Below are 18,116 nucleotides of genomic sequence, written 5' to 3'. Positions count from 1 at the left end.
GCATGAACACCAGACCTGATGCAACTTCACACAATTGTTTCAGAGCCTGTGTTTGTGCAAACTATTCCCCCGGCAGCCCTCCACCCCTCCTTCTTACTCTTTCTTTCTTTTTTTTTTTTTTTTTTTATCTCCAGCAGTTCTCTCTCGCCATTTCAGACTTAACCATATCTCTCACTCTTACTGTGTAACTCTCTGAGGACTGTACAGCTGAACAACCTATGACAATTACACACACACACCCCACAAATTTCTATTGATTGAAATTAAAAGGCATGAGAGCACAAAAGTCCCAGAGGACGAATGAATAAAGACTGTTGACACGAACACAATTCCAGAAAACATCGAATCTTGTTGATCAATGTGGGTGTTACGGAATTGTATTCACAGTTTCGCCACGCATTCAGACCATTTTTGCCCATCACACTTATGGCATACTTAATGGCTAGAGAATTTAGGAGTGCCTGCTACATCGTCACATCAATTAAGTGCTTACATTCCTTCCACAATGTGCCTGTACGTCAATGACAAAGTCCAGATGTTCTTCTAATCAGCCTGAACAATGCATAATGTGTATGCCGCTCACTCATTGGCAATCTGATAATATTACAAGCGACTCGATAAGCAGAGCACGGAGACACTCGGATCATTCATGCTGATGTGTGTGTAAAAAACAAACAAAAAAAACCTAGTGGTACCAAATATAACTAAAATAAAAATGCAGTTAGTTTGGAAAAAATTACCTAAACAGACTCACCGTGAGCCTCTGTAATTTGTAATCGATGGGCACACAATGCCTTAATCAGTTATGACATGCTCATTTCCCTGGGGACACATTAATTCACACTGGGTACGTATCTGCACATGTGTTTATTGATTGGTAGAGGCCTGGACTGCAACGTCTCTGCTAGTTACATCCACGGAGACTCACAGCAGGGGCCAAGACAGCCTGTGAAAAGATTCTGTAATGCATGTCTTTAACACACACGCGCTATAATGATCAGAGTGCTGTCAACTGGCTGTGAAGCTGAAAATGACTATACATTTCAACTGGAATTCCTAACAAGAGTTTTATTCCTTTTCATGAATAATTCACATACTAAAAAAAACCATTAATATAACTAATAGCTATTCCAGGTATCAGTCAAAAACCTGTAAGCGGTATACTAACAAGCTCCGTTTGACTTTATTCGTCATTCATTCAGGAGTGAGAATGTGAGGAATACAAAATAAGATCGCTCAAAATATAACTCAATGACAAACAATGAAGCACCACAGCACTCTCAGTACAAAGGGCATTTAGTAGCTGTGTAATTACAAGCCTCATTTGCACTAACGTTCAGCATTTCACCTTTAAATAACTGAAAGAAGGAACAGTTCTAACGTTGTTATTGGTATGAGGAACAACGCATGGTAGGGTGGTGTGATGTGATGTTACCTCCCTGAGGATGAATATTTTCCAAAAACAACATACTGAGAAGTGCGTTCATCCCTACACCACAGCATTTCAATCATGATTAATAAACAATCTCTTACACTCATGTATTTATAAATAGTAGCATTTTTCTCATCTTTTTATTTATAGGAGGGAAAAAACTTCATACTCTTCTGTACTGAGAACCTTCCCAATAATACTAGAACATTTTCCACAACTGTTTTTTTTTCTAAACATAATTAAGAAATAATTAATTAGACCTTATTAGTTAAGTAACACACATGAAAAAATGTGTTTCTTTTCTGGGATAAATTATATACAATGTCATCTCTACAAAGTCTGTTAGTAAGCTGTTATATAGAGTCAAAACATCCTAAAACAAGTCCTGTGAATTGAATCAGTTCTGAGAATTTAACAGCACTTTACTGTAAATAACTTCGTATTCGTTTTTGATTTATACATAATTTAATGTATAAATGCGCAGTTCGATTTTGATCAGTATTTTTTAAATCACACGTTGTCGGTTGTGGTTTAAGCCCTGCAGTGGAGATCATGCTCGACAGGAAGTGTACAGTTAGAATACATCTGCATGCTGTTAGCGCTGCAGAAAGCAGAGTGTCTCACCTCCTCTGCTGGATCTCCTGGTACTCGGTGCGTTTCTGAAGCCTCCAGGCCTCACGCTCGTCTGAAGTGGAGTCGTAGCTGTAGTAGTGCAGCAGAAAGGGCCATACCTCCCCCCGAATGGATGAGTCGATTCCGCCGAAAAAGATTGCCTTAAAAAAAAGGACAAAAGAACGGTTGCAAAATGATCAAAGAGCTAAGAGCTACCCATTAAGTAAAATTCACAGTTTATATTACGTCGCTTCATTATAAGATTACATTTTCAAAGAGAACTTTAATTACTACTCTGTTGGGTTTCGTAATGTAGTTATGGAAAGTAATGAAATATTTATTAAAAATATTGAAAACTGCAGAGCCTAGACTAATTTAAGAAAATTCCTAAAGATTTTCTCACGGTGTTCATCTTTTCCAATACCCACCCACCAGTTAGGTCTCCCATATCATACGAGAGGTACCAGTCTGAGAGGGTGAAGCATATCACATGTTCCCCCCTGAGACACATGAAACCAGTCAGCCACATCTTTTCAAACTGCTGCTCATTCTGCATCCAGGGGCGATGTAACACACTTCCACTTGCACAGACACCCTTGATTGCTGCAACTGTGAGGGAAAGAAAGTCTATCCATCTGGTCATTTTTTCTCTCTTAAACTCACGGAAATCAGTGTGGAATCTGTAGGATTCAAACTCAATTTCGTGGGCACCTTCCCGCTGCATCTCTCGGGAGTCCCTGACAATTTTGTTCAAATCCATTGAATTGATGGATGAATGAATAGCCTTTATTTGTCATATATACATTGGAGCCCAGTGAAATTCTTTTCTTTGCATATCCCAGCTTGTTTAGAAGCTGAGGTCAGAGTGCAGAGAGTTAAGGGTCTTGCTCAAGGGCCCAAAAGTGGCAGCTTGCTGATACCAGGGTTGGAACCCCCGAACTTCCAATCAGTAACCAGCACCTTAAGCTCTAAGCTACCACTTCTGATGTTGTTTATAATCATAATTTCTTGTGAATCAATTAAAATATTTTGCACTTCCTTTATCAGGTGTTCTGCTGTGCTGCAAAAAGAAATCATTTTCCAGGCATTCCTATGACTAATAAAAAAAATAGAGCTGTTGATCACAGAAGGTCCTCTTAGGATGACTACATACATACAAACAACTAATGACCCCTTGCTGATTGACACACATTTTAAACCATTGATGGCTGGAACACTTTATTACAATATTATTATTATTATTCATTTTGTAAAGTATGCAGGTTATTCAGTAATTCAGTGGCTGAATATTAAAAAATATAATTTAAAAATGTAAAAATTAAGTTTAGTTTATTAACTGTGTAATTCTAGCTAATAAATATGTCAAGAAATGTAAGCTATAGTCATAAATGGGGTGCTGTCATAAATAAGCACTCCGACAAAGCATCATTTTGTTTTCAGACTAGTCTCAGTGGTTACAGACACATTTCCTGCTTTGATAAATGTGGTGTAATTAAAAAATCATCACCAGATGGTGAGGCATATAGAAAGTCTGCAATGGTCTTAAAAAACAAAAACATAAAAAAATATACTAATATTGTGATGTCAGTAGCTTAAAAAAATCCAAAGCATCCACTTATCCAGAAGCTCACTTTTCCATAATATTTCCGTGCTCATTTTCCAGGTCTGCTGTGGTCATCAGAAAAATACCTTCACAAATTTAGTCTTTACCTGAAATGAACCTACATTGCTAAATCAGAAATTCTAAACAGTTGGTGTGGTGAATGGGCATCAGACTCACCTTCCTGAGCTTGTACTCCTCCTCCACTTGACCGTTGTGGTTCAGGTGTCGCAACCAGGAGCTGACTTCCAGTCTCCGGTACAGACGTTCCTCTGGGTGAGTCTCTGTGGACGGAAGAGTAGGTCTGCGGATGGAGAACTGCATGCATGACTTCTCATCGGCCACCTGGACACGAATTTTAGAACAAAAGAGCTTGAGGAGACTTTACTGGAAGGCTTTTAAACCAGACTGAAGTGAGTGTTTCTCTTGCGCCCCTCCTTACCTGGTCCTTCAGCTGCGTCTCCCTGCAGCATTTCCACTGCTGAAAGACTTCGGCCAGTTTGTCCAGACCAGCATGGTGGAAGTGCAGGACCTTATACTGACTTTCTCTGCTGGCTATAACCAACTGACCGCTTGTGCAGGCCTCATCACTGCATTACAAAGGTGTCAAACATACACCATATATAACCAAACACTGAAAAAACTGTAATTAAGAATAATAAGGCATTTTCTTCTAACTAATATTTAAAAAATAAAATAAAAGCATAATCTATAACAAATTCATTAAGCACATTGTGCACAGATGTTGCAGTAGAAATATGCATACCTACTACTATTGAATTTCATAAATAACCCAAAAATTCAGTCAGGAGACTGTCATTCCCTCCATCCTATTTTTTGTGACGGTTGCCACGGCAATGCTTCAACACCTTGTGGAATTATCACGCCAGGTGTTGACTGAAGTTACAGCAGGTTTCACTAAAGTACTAAAGCGAGTCTCATCACACTTTCTACAAAGTTTCATATTTTGCTGTCACAATTGTTAATCCACAGGGACTCGCATAGGAAAGTGTAAGCTTGGTGACAACAAGACAATTTTAGTTTACACCGTTTGCCAAATTCATCAAAAGGTTCAAGAGAACCTAGACATAATGCGATTTAATGTGTCATATTGTCAGAAAGCCTTAGTAATGTAGTCAGATGACAAACTAAGCTCTGTTCTACCATATATGTAGTCTATGGGTGTGTATAACCAATGTATTTTTGTAATGTAAAAAGCACAAAAAATAGATATTTACCCAGAAAAACATACAATGGAATTCTACAGGGCAGTCAGTAAATGACTTTATGTCATTTAAAAAAAATCTTTTCATGATTGTTTCAGTCAACTGTTTTTGTATGGTAATCTAAACCTGCATTTGAATTTTCAGAGGCTTAGTCCAAAAGAGAAGAGTGTAAGATTACTATAACTTGTGTTATATAGGAAAATGTTAAATGTATCCATTTAACAATGCAGATATAAATCATATCTTTAGTCTTTATAACTGACTCTGAACCTTTTTTAGTGTATACATAAATTAATCCTTTGAGACTCTGTGTCTGTTGTACTGGATTACATGAATAACAGAAATACGTTCATTAAAATTCATAAATGAAATTCACATCTCTGGTAGATTACCAAAAAGATACAAGTAAAAAAAAAAAAAGCAGAAAGCAAATTGCTAATAATTAAATGGAGCAGGGAAAAGCCATTTTTTGTCAGGGGTTTTAAGTAGTGTGGTGGTGTTGCTTTTAGTGTCACACCTGAAAAAGAGGCGTAGGGACCGCATGTGTCCCAGGTCCACTCGGAACACTCCACACAGCTGTTCTACAGCCAGAACTTTCTGCTGCTCCTCCCATCGCATACCCTGCGACTGACTGCTCTCTGAGAGGGCGTGGCTGTCCAGGCTGGAGGCGGAGCTTGCAGAGTGAGTCATGGACTCATCACACATCTCCCTGAAAATGAGAGCATAATTATATTCAGCCAACATCAACACAGTACAACTGCCAAAACAAACAGTATCGCACTGTGGTTATGGTTAACAATTCAGGTCATGCAACTTGGGTTAAGATTCAAACATAACAAACTTCTTCCAGCGTAGAAAACCTTAGTAAACACTGCCAGGAAACCAGCGGGATGTAAGTTAAATATGCAGTAAGGATAAGATAAGACATGTCATAAAATCAACAATGTCGGTTAAAACCATTATGAGAACAGGCCAAAGTAATACAACAAACTAACAATCCCTTGACACCTGTTTTGCAATAGCAGGAATTAATGGAATAACCGATATAAAATGGATAACAACACCAATAAAGTCAAACCTGACTAGAGACATGACAGAAAAGCTAGCCTGGTTTTATCTTTTACAATTCATATTAAAAGCTTAGAACTAAATCTTACTTTTCACACTTTAACACACTTTACCTAGAAAAAAGGGTCAAAGTCAAATATGAGGTAAATACAAACAATAGCCTAAACTGTACATTTAGCCAGCTTGCAGTTTAGCTAACTCCTCAGAAAATGCAGATGCAGCTTTCCCCTGTCAAAAGAGATCCTGTTTTGTTTTGAAGTGTTTTTTAATTCACACATCTATACGCCGCACAGCATGTTTTGTGTGTGTGTGTGTGTGTGTGTGTGTGTGTGTGTGTGTGTGTGTGTGTGTTGGTGGTAATGGTGGTGGTGGGGGGGGGGGTTAAATAAACCGTTTTAAAGGTAGCACCATTGATGTGTTATGTACAAAGGTTCAGTAACAGCTACTAAAATGCATAAGAAAAAGTGAGCGAATACATAACTGTATTAGTAAATCAGAAGTCAATTAATATCTTAACATTTTAATGAAAGATCACTGAAGCACAACTTGGTTCACAGTAAAAGGCGGGTGGACATGTTTGTGTTTGTGTGGTATGTTTGTCTTTGTGTGTGTGTGTGTGTGTGTGTGTGAGGACAGTCTTTTTCGAAGGAGACAAAGAATGAGAAGAATGTAAGGAAGTTTCTGTGTTGGCAGCAGTTAAACGGAGACACAAATCTGCCCGTCTGCCAGCTAGTTCACCCCCCCATCCTTTTTCACCATCTCTTTCCCGGAGTCTGCTCATTTTTTCCCAGAGCCGTAACCTGAGCCCAAAGACCTCTCGCTCTCTCTAACTGAGCATGTCTAACAGGCCAAATGCACCTCCAGACACGTCCCTGACACTGTACCGAACTGGCATGTATGTGCTTAATGCCGGCACAGTATTTGAGAGGACATTTTGAGCGCAACCCAAAACAAGATCGCACACAAAGCCATATGGTGCTCTCTGGACTGGTTAAAATGCTGTAACATAAAACGTGTCACTGCACTTTCAAAATGTCCTAGCATGACACTCCATACATGCTGCAAAAAAATACAGTATCTCAGTTTGGATAATAACAAACTAATTTATATAAAATAGTATGTTCTCGGATGGATTATGCTCTTCTCCAGGGCAGAAAGCACATTATGATAAAATTTTTACAAGAAGTAAAAAAAATAAATAAATAAATAAAAAAATGCAAGCATAGACATTATTTATTATTTGTATGTACATAACTACTGTGAAATCAAGACATCATTCCTGATATTTGTTTCATTTCCAGATTTATGTTTCTTACTTCAATAACTACAACAGTTTCTTATTGGTTTTGTTAAAGCTAATGAGTAAATCATTACTACATTGTTACTACACAATCTGTGAAACAAATAACTTAATAATAAGGGCTGACATGACGGCCTTAATCCTAGTGTTAACTGCTTAAAGTAACAAAATGTTATGGAATGTCATCACACTCTTGAAAAACACCAAAAAAAACCAACAACCCAGAATTCCCAAAGAATCACTTTATCGTTTATCATTACATCCTGGTTCCATGAATCGAAATTGAATTCATCTTCTGTTTGAAAGTTCTCAGCCCGTAAAACGCTGTGCATGCTTTCTTATTCTGCTTTAACCGTATTTCAGTGCTAACACAGTACTGCAAGTAAATGATCTTAGCACAAATGAAGCCACAGCTATCTAAAATCCATCTTTTTCTCTTCTTCTCGCTCCCTACATGTCTTCATAGATGACAGCAGGCAGGCTGTCCAGGAGTCTGAGCTCCCTGCTGAGATGAAGTCCGTCTCTCAGGGGCTGTTTCTAACACTGTACACAGATTCAAATCTCAAGAAGAACAGCCACCAGAGATGAACGTATTATTAGTACGAGCTAGTTAACACATTCAAATAAACAACCCAGAGAAAAACATGGCTTTGACTGGGGATAGCTACAGAAGGAAAGACTTTTTAATCTCGGTGAGCTTTCACAACATGCACACACACTCACACACGCTCTTCTGGATGCACTCAGACACAGAGGAAAAGATTTCAAGTGACATGCTCCCAGTTTCTGTCTCCCCTTAATGCAGTCACTTAAATATGAATTGGTTTCAAGAGTGGAGACTTGAATGCATCTGGACATTTTTTTTTTTAATTCTCAGATCTTATACTGAGCCCCATGATAGAGGCAGAGCAACATTAAGTCAAATTAAATGGCAATGCAACTGAAGATCCAAATGTACAAATATACAGCGAAAGAGCGAAAGTGGTGCAGAGAAACAAAGAGAAATAGAGCGACAAAATAAGAGAGCAAGGCTAAAAAAGAAAAGTGAGGTGAGAGAAAGAAAAAGGGGGACAAAGAGAAGAGCAAAAGAGGAAAGTGAGCGAAGTGAGGAAAGAAGAGAGGGAATTGAGAAAATGAATGATTGAACGGACAAAGAGAAAAGAAAATAGAGAATAGAAAATTATGAGAAATAGCAGAGAGGAGAGAGAAAGAAAAGTAGAGAAAGAGAGAAAAGACAAAAGAAAGAGCAAAGAGATAAGAGAACAGATAGAGAAAAGAAGACAAGGAACAGAAAGCAAAAGAAAAGAGAAAAAGAAGGAGCAAAGTGAAACCATGAGGGAGATGTCAAAAGAGAAAGAAATAAGATAGAAGAAAGACCATAAAATAGAAATGAGTAATGAGATTCTCTCTCTCTCTCTCTCTCTCTCTCGAGAGAGAGAGAGAGAGAGAGAGAGAGAGAGAGAGAGAGAGAGAGAGAGACAGACAGAGAAAGAGAATGACAAACAAAAGAGAGAAAAGGAACATGGAAATAGAAAAATATGTTTAGAAAAAAAATATATATATATATATATATATATATATATATATATATATATATATATAAAAATAATTTTAAGAAAATAATGTGAAATTAAATGAACAGAGTTACATGGTGGGGGTGAAGAAAGAGCAAAGTTATTTTGGAGCGAAGTGAGAATTAAAGACTGCCAGGGGAGTAAAATACAATGCAGAAATATACATACAAACATACACATTATATATAGGATTTGGTCAGCATTCTCACCTCCAGGATTCTCAGACATGTACAGAAATCACAGTGCTTCTCTTGCACCAAACAAAACCCCTTTCCCGTGATCAAATACCTGCTCTTAACCTGTCTGTACCTCCGGACACTTCAGACTCAAAAGGGCGCACCAACCGCATCACAAGTGGCCACTTTCAGCACGACGGGGAAGAGCAGACTTCACAAACGCAATAACCTTGTCCTTGGAGTGAGCATGAAGTGCTTTTCTTTGCAAAATCACACAGAGCTGAACTCATCTCCCCTTTAAAGCTGCATTTGAATTGTAATCTCATCAAGAAACATACAATTTCAATGCACCAGAATATTTACAAGTGTATAATTTGATATTGCAAGAAAAGACAGAACAAACATTAGCGGAAGCCTCTCGTCAACCAGAGAAGATGAAATAAATCATAAGGGTGTAACGATTACATTTTTTGACAATAATTAGGTATGATGAATGGAATGTTTTCAGTCCTCCCCCCCCCCCCAAAAAAAAAAAAAAATTAATGTTTTCTTAACACTGTAACACTTCCCTACAAAAATTCACTGTCTTCCTCGGCTTTATGCAGGAATTGTTTTCTTTTCTTCCACTGCAGTGTACAAGTGTACATTCTTACTCATTCTATCAGCAAACATACAGTATATGTGTACAATATATCTTATAAAATCATACATAACCTGTCAAACACCTAAAATTCAACCACATGAAATTGAGTATAATTAGTGCTTAAGGAAGTTACGTATAAATAATATCCCTTTTAGGACACATTCTTCATTATATTTATCATACATTGGTTTAAAGGTTCATACTTTGGGCAGAAATGCAGCGCACTTCAGTAATACACTGGATTATACACAAAGTTTCCAGTGAAACAGGACGTTGCGGTCAGTAGCAGTGCAAGCAAAAATCTTTTTAAAGCTGTAGGACTGGAAACTGTAGGGTTTTAAAATAAGTGATAATATATATATTTTTAGAGTTTTTATCACCCTTTAGTCAACTCAAGAGTAGATCATTCATGTGTGGATTTTCTTTTCTATTCTACTGATACATATGATAAAAGTCTATAATCTCCTTGACTTGGTATGGTTATGTATGTGAATTAGCTTGATTGGGCATTAAGTAAAAAAAAAACAAAAAAAAACAATAGACACTGTTATGCGATTCCATGTGATGTAAGAAATAATTTTTTGTTGGTGGTGTTTTTTTTATATATTTTTTTAATCTGTCTCTATTTGTTTTTTTGCTGGTTCATGATGCTTAATTCACTAGCATCATTAGCATCAGCTAGCAAAGCTTTCTAAGCAAATTCTGCTCTTAAACTCCACTGTTGATTTGAGCTGATGTTCAGTAGAAACTAAAAAGTCTACAAAAAAACCCTGCACTTTATCTAAAGAAATACTAGTACGGCTCTTATGATAAAATGGGGATTTCCAAAAAAGGGAAGTGTCAAAGAGAAGTCAACAAGGGTGTGTTACACCAGCACTGGAATGCAGCCCTGTACTAGAATCAGTCACAGTTAAGAATATCTGAGATGGTGAAAAAAATTGTAAAGCAAATGAAAAAGAAGGTGAGGAGTCAATAATAAACAGGGGGAGGGAAAGGATCATGTGGTAATGTCTCAGCAGCTTTATAAGGAAGAGACGCCTGTCTCTGAGGAAGCTGCTGTTCGCTGCTGTTCACTGACGTCTACCTCAAACCCTGAGGAACGGCATCTTCTCCCATGTGGCTCCCTCATGTGGCAATTCAGAAACATTGCACCATTTGATCATGAGAGAAAACCATTGATGTGCAAATGCTATTTTTTTTTTTTTATCCAAATAGCCATAGAAAGTACTTTAGAGCAAAGACATATAAGAAAAATTTAACTTGGCAAATAGTACCTTTAGTGAAGAAACATTTATTTTTACTAAAGCAGGAGTTCTTACATGTTTTGCAGGCGGTAGATTTTAGGGAACCCGTCTAAAAAATCCAATGATTCAACTACTTCTTTAATCATGCAAATGTGCACAGGAAAATTCAGGGTATTTACTGAAGCTAGACGGTGGTTCAAAGAACATATAAGTTTTGATTAGACGTTATTAGTAGGTGACCTAAGGTTTGTTATTAATTTAATTTAAGAGAGCAACCACACTGGTTAATAAGATCTTGATTAATATGAAAATGTAATACATACAAATTATAAATGATTTGCTAGTGGTGGGTTGTGATTTCCACCACCTCAACATTTTTTTTAAATCACAGACCCACTGGGTTTACTACACAGGACACTTTAAAAACTCTTATATTTCTTAAATATAAGTTTTTTTTTTATTATTATTTGCTTACATTTTTTACTCTATCCAAAAAAAAAAAAAAACCCTTCTGACCGCAGAGACACTTCCTCTTCTCTAACAAAATGTTTGAAGATGCAATAATCAAAATGTTCAGTTTGAACAACAATACACTCTATGAACAAATGTTTGTGGAAACCTGATAAAGAAATTAAATGCAGAATAGTAATCTTATGTGCTTTTTTGAACATCCTATTCCACATTTAATTCCCCATTTGCTTTTATAATAACCTTTACTCTACTGGAAAAATGTTTTACTAGATTTTGAATTGTGCTTGTGGAGATTTGTGTTGCCAGAAAATTGAGAGTAAAGTCAGGTACTGCTGTAGGGTGAGAAGGTCTGAGGTGCAGTCAGCCTTCCAAATCATCCCGAAGATGTTCAGTAGGGTTGAGGTCAGAGATCTCTACAGCAGTCCACTTAAGATCTTCCACTCCAACCCATGTACACCATATGACTTTGTGAACAATAGCATTGTCATACTGGAACTGATTTGGATTTACTGGTTAGAGCTCAGGTAATATTTTATGTGACCTTATCCAAAGACATGCATATAAAATTGTGTGCCTCCAACTTAATAATAAGAGTTTTAAGAAGAACTAGATATGGCTGGAAAACTCGAGAGTCCCAATACCTTTGTCCATATAGTGTAAATATAATGAAGCTTTTAAGTAAGAATCCTGACAGGTCTTCAGTTTTGTTTCTCACAGGAAGTTTCCACACAAGAAACATTACCCACACAAAGAACTTTCCATAAAACCCTTTACTCTAAAACTAAACAATGACTTGAGTTGACGTGTTAAATAGAACAATGCAATACAACAGAGAATTCAATTACTCACAAATAAATTCACTGAAATTGCTAAAGAATGTCAGATATATCAGAGTCATAGACTGAAAAGAACACTAAAAAAAGGAGGACTGTTATTTGGACATATGTAGATAATCTCGAGACAATAAAATGGCACTAAAAACTGATTTCAGTCTCAATATAGATGCAAAATTGGCCCTCAAAGTGTATGTTTAATAGATCATCCAATGTAACATCAGAAAGTGGCGAAGACAATTAACAGCTAAAGCTTTTCAACACTTCACTATAATGCCAATCAACAGAGACGAGTGAGTGGATTTTTCCCCACTCATACACAAAAAAGGGTACTTCTTGATGAAAATAACTTTTTCTAAAGGGAAATCCCGTGCTCCTAAACACATGCCCTGCCTACAGCAATTGTACTTACGTTCAAAGCCTCTCAACACTTTTATGTGGCAGCAGGAGTGACCGCAGGAAATCTCGGACCTGACATTACTCAGTTCAAAAGCTTCCTGTGACAGCCATGATGGGTTTTAACTTGCCTGCAGGCATGATGGTTATCTTCGTCTGCTTTTCAAGAAGCCAAATCGGAAAGTGCTTCGGCTGACCTTGAAACGACCCCAAAACTCTAAGGTCAACTTGAGACTTTAGAAACAGTCAGTAGTCAGACCCAACAAAATCCATCAGGACTACACAAAGAGAAAGAGAAATACACTTTAAAGTCACATTGAGATTCGTAGCAAAGACACAAAAGCATGACTGATTAAAGTCATCCATCAGTTATAGTTTCATCTAGGAGCAGAATAAGAAGCTGAATCTTGTCTTCTTTTGCTCAACCTTTTCTCACACATTAAAAAGGTTGGGATTATTGTGCTCTACAGCTTTTCCTAGTACGTAACTATCACCTCTTTTCTTACCACTAGGCTGTGCTGTAGCCTGAAACCTCGATATTCAGTTAAACAGATCTAGCACTCTGAACGGTTCTTTAGTTTGTCACTTTGAAAGAATCATAAAGTTTTGTGTGTTACCTTTTTATGCAAAATTTAGATTTCAGGAATACTAACAAGCAGCACCTATTTAGAAAGTAAGCACCCATTACAATGTGATAATCTTTGTAGAAGTCATTTCTACACTATGTGAAAAAACTAGCGAACATTAAAACAAAGCAGAATTATAGAATTAGAATTATAGAACACAAGTAAATTGAATTTTGAATTGGAACGCTGTTTACACTTGTAGATCTTCTGTCATCCATAACACCATCATGTATTGTTAGACACAGTATGAATAGAGACTGTCCAGTGATGTAAATATGAATGAAAGAGTGTGTAATACTTTAAATATAGCAGCCCCCTAGACATAGATTTATTACACCTAAATATTTACTCGACATTCAAGTAATAGTCTGTTTTTGTTTTGTTTTTTTACTGTACATGATGCAGGAACATCAGCAAAGACTTTACAAAGACTTTGATATTATGCATGAATATTTACTACATAAAGCTTATTATATTTGAACAGCAACATTCTGTTCATTCCTAATGTGACGTTTCTGTGTGGTGAATAATGACTTCAAAAAATTGTTATAATTAAGATTACATTTATTTTTATTAAAACTTAAAAAGGTATTTTTTAAAGATTATACAAAATCAGACATGCATTAGTTGTCACACTTTTTTGTTTAGTTTTTTTTACACGTGTTTTTACAGAATTCATGTTGTGCATTTTAATTAATATTTGTAATTATTTAAATTTAATATTACATAAATGATTTATTTCACTGTTGTTAAGACCATGAAAAGTTTATGTAATATACCTACTTATACAAGTAGATTATGGATTGAATTTTTTTCTCAAACCCTGTTATTACTACTGCACTTTTCTTTTTTTTGTAAGCCACTACAACACAGCCGTTTTTCACTGACTTTAGACTTATATACATACACACATGTTGACTGTACATCAAATAAATGTTCACACTCTATATAGTTTATATTATATGCAATTTATATAATACAGGTGGTTCAAAGGGGGGATTTAATTCAACATCCTCCTTTAATCCTCCTAAAAACAGAATTACTTCAATTTCCATTTCCAACTTGTCTTTAAGTGTGTCTCAGATGTGGTTAAGGCAATCACATTTTGCATAAATAAACATTGGGTGTTTTTACACCTGTAATTTTATGTGAATAGTCACAGCAAATGGTATAATTTGTACATATTTTATGAAAAAAGACTAAACCTGTTAATGAATGCTAATTAAATGCAAATCAATGCTTTTGTTAATAAGCACCAGAGGGCAAAACAATAAATAGAGTCTAATCAGTATGCTCGACTGCCTTCAAGACCCTGTTTCAGACTACAAAAATCCAAATAAAAGTATCAATCAATCGTAAAACGGTGTTACCGTGTTAACCTGCATCAGGATCTGCTCAAGAGCACAAGCCAGGCACTACAAATGCTTAAACAGAACATTATTATATATCTTGATACATGTAGCCCTTGAGGAATTCATGTCACGATGATGGTGCATGCACACAGTACACTTAGAAGCACACCAGCTTATCAACCTACATACATTATGTGTGTGTGTGTGTGTGTGTGTGTGTGTGTGTGTGTGTGTGTGTGTATGTGGGAGCATGACTGAGATGATATATATATCTATATATATATATATATATATATATATATATATATATATATATATATATATGAGCAACCTGCTGAGTAACATGAACCCTACTAAGCTGCCATGAATTATGGATAAGTGCTATGCGGCTTCTGTTACTGCGTGCACGGCTGACCTGACCTGCAGCAAAACGCAGCAAATTTACCCCCAATGTACATGTCATTGCTCCTGGAACATAATTTGCAATGTGTAGAAAGAAAAAAAAGGGAAGTGTAATGGGTTCAAGTAGAAATATGGTTCATGCTGAGCATTCCAATCGTGAAATTCACCTCATGTGCAGCATGTAATATTTCCCACTCGTATCAGGGTTTTAAACATGACTTGCTGTTAAAGAGATCATAAATGATAAGAGCTCATACTTGTATTACTGCATTGCACTCTAGTCGGGTATAAAAAATTCTACTTATAACTTATAGGAGTTGGTATTTTTTTTAACCCATGTAAATCTCTCAATCTGTTTTTGTGGAGCACATCTGAAACTCCTTTGTGATCCAGGAACATGGGCCAAACCAAAGCGATTCAGGTGTTGAGAGGATGAATAGAAATTCACTCATTCATTCCTCAAAGGAGAAGAGAGAACAATAGGATGCTCGATATATGCCGATACTTTTGCAGTTGAGAGAACATAGAAATATAATTTAATGCACAGTAATACAAAGCATTGCTATGCAAAGGTTTTGCGTAGTACAAGCAGCTACATGACTTTTAGCGCAAAAAATTTTCCTCTTACCTGCTATCATTGTCCAGGAAGACAGAGCTGGTGCTCTCGGCCAGCGCCTCGCTAACAGGCGACAAACAGAACGGCGAGGAGAACGTGTCCGAGTCGGAACCCAGCGTGCTGTCACGGCTCACCTCGTCGGCCGACAGCTCGCAAGAGCCTTCATCAACCTCTTCCTGCTGCGGCAGACCGGACTCAGGGGCCTCTTCCTCATCCTCGTCTTCTTCATGTGCGGGTGGAGGGCGCGGCTGGGCAAGGCGTGCACGGCGGCGCCGTGGGTTACGGCGCACAGGTGAGCTTTCCGGCGTGATGTAGCGCAAGGCCTCTTCGTCTTGCCGCTGAATGCGTGAGTTGGGCACCCAGGTAAGGATGAGAGTAGAGCCCAGGGACTCATCCTTCTCCAGGTGGACACACAGGTAACCTGCACATGCACAGCAGAGAATCATTCTGAAATGATCATTACTACACCCTTATCCCTTACAGAACACCACTGAAGCGGCAACTTCCGACTTTATTTTTTATCATCCAAAATGTACTAGAAAAATGTACCGCAAGAACAATGATTTCAATTTGGATACCTGGTGCCTCCAGACAGGTTAACCACAGCATTATTTCTCTTTTTGCTATGTTGCATCAAATTTTAAAATGAAAGTATATTGAAACTGATATCTTTTATTAATATGGCGATGATTAGATTTTTTTTATAACTTTGAGAACATCTAAAATATAAATTTTATTTGTGTCACTTTAAAATGATGAGAAAAAAGCTGCTTTTCAATATACAAATATAATTGCTTTTAATAATCCATCCATCAGCAAAAACATACATAACCACTTAAAGTAAAAACTTTGGTGGCACTGTATGATTCACTGAATGAAGGGCACGCTTGCAAATATATTTATCTTTCTGTAATGTACATTTAAGTCTTGAATATTTAACTTGTTTTTAAGAATATGGAAAAATTTCTTTAAATAAATATAGCAAACGAAGTCACGACTCAGTACTGTGCTGTGAAACAGTAGCTACCTGGACACAAGAACATTCTGAGGAAAAAGTATTATTTATTGTGTCCTTCAAGAGCCACTATCCACATTTACACATGGTACAATTGCAGGAAACATCTGTCAAACAACAAACGTCAAACGTTTCTTTTGTGGAGGAGGTAAGAAATGACTAGGCAATGATGAGAACACAGCTGCTGAGAAGGAAAATGGAAGAGAAGAGAAAGCAGGAAAAACAGAAAATACAATGACTCATTTCTTAAATATGGTTTTGTCTCTATAAGCAGTTAGAAACCTGCTCTAAGCCCCGTGTGGGTAATATGTGGAGATACATTAGCTAATGTGTCGACGAAGGCCCAACACCCTTCCCCCCTCCCCCTCACACACCACAGCAGCCACATGAACATTTTTAAAACAAAACAGGTCCATTGTGTACAAAAGGTTTCTATGACTTGAGACACACAGGTGAGTGCAGTACCTGGGTGATGCTCGGGCAAGCCGGGCACGGGCTCGGCCGGGTGCACACACACGTTGTTTTTGGAGAAGATGATCTCCCCGTCCTGCACAGACCGTGACCCCGCCGAGCCCGCATTGAGGGTCAAGAGGTCAGAGGCTTTGGATGAAGCACGCCGCAGGAGCCGACCGAATGACATCTCCAGTGCCTGGCTACTGCTCCCATCCTCTGAAACATGTAAGTATTAATACAAGTTGCAAGCACATTGTTTCACGAGCAGCAGGAGGTAAAACCAAATGGCTTACTTAAACACTATTCCTATATATTAGTATAGCGTGAGTTCTAAAAGTCTTCCAAACAAGCAGAATGGAAAAGTATGCATTCCTAACTAATTTAATAGTTCATTTTACAAATAAGATTACTGACCACAACTTGAAAATGAAAAGTAGAATCTGCACTTAAGCTTGTATTGGCTTTACACGTTTGTGCAAAACCCTTATGATCAATCCGTTTGCCTTTTGAACACGTTTCAGAAAAAGAGATTAGATATGATGTGAAATTTGAACTTTATTACAAACCAGTTAACATGATCATGATCACACATTCCCTTAGATTTACCGTAATTTCCTTACTATAAAGCGTACCCATATATAAGCCGCACTTACGGAATTTGACCAAGATTTTTATTTTAAACATAAATAAGCCTACACAGAAACTAATGAACTTCACACAAACTTTAATGACAGTGTCTGTTACACGGTGTAACGGGTGAAATAATGTTGCGCTTCCTTTAGGAACATAGCGGTATTTTGGGAATAGCCTGCCGCCGCATTTTTCCGCTATTACTGCGTGTGTGCAAGACAAGGAATATGTCCTTGTTATTTTCTGATGCTCATTTCTAAGTTTCTTTGACTAACCCGTAACGCTGTTGCCAAGAAAAATAAAAAAGCACGAGTTTTGGAAACCTGTCTGTGCTTATATGATTTCTGTTGCAACTGGAGTTAGCGACCATGACCCAGACTCAACGCACTACAACGGCTTGTATCTAAACAGTAGCCTACCAAGTAAGTCATTGTTCACTGTCTTCCT

General features: G+C 37.3%; 1 protein-coding gene across 1 annotated transcript in view; it reads right to left on the bottom strand.

Annotated features, from left to right (window-relative positions):
- tbc1d16 (TBC1 domain family, member 16) overlaps positions 1-18,116 on the bottom strand; it is a 34,382-nt gene that overhangs the window by 10,774 nt on the left and 5,492 nt on the right. The window contains exons 2-7 of the mRNA XM_046866401.1: positions 17,052-17,255; positions 15,584-15,992; positions 5,388-5,579; positions 4,087-4,234; positions 3,825-3,989; positions 2,057-2,205 (exon numbers count right to left, since the gene is read on the bottom strand). Of these exons, the coding sequence (XP_046722357.1) occupies positions 2,057-2,205; positions 3,825-3,989; positions 4,087-4,234; positions 5,388-5,579; positions 15,584-15,992; positions 17,052-17,226 (1,238 nt within the window). The 5' untranslated portion in view covers positions 17,227-17,255. The remainder of the gene's footprint in view (positions 1-2,056; positions 2,206-3,824; positions 3,990-4,086; positions 4,235-5,387; positions 5,580-15,583; positions 15,993-17,051; positions 17,256-18,116) is intronic.

The sequence above is a fragment of the Silurus meridionalis genome, chromosome 14, assembly GCF_014805685.1.
Source record: "Silurus meridionalis isolate SWU-2019-XX chromosome 14, ASM1480568v1, whole genome shotgun sequence".
In the NCBI taxonomy this organism is placed as follows: domain Eukaryota; kingdom Metazoa; phylum Chordata; class Actinopteri; order Siluriformes; family Siluridae; genus Silurus; species Silurus meridionalis.
The sequence above is the reverse complement of the archived record's forward strand: the minus strand, read 5'-3'. Positions and strand labels throughout refer to the sequence as shown.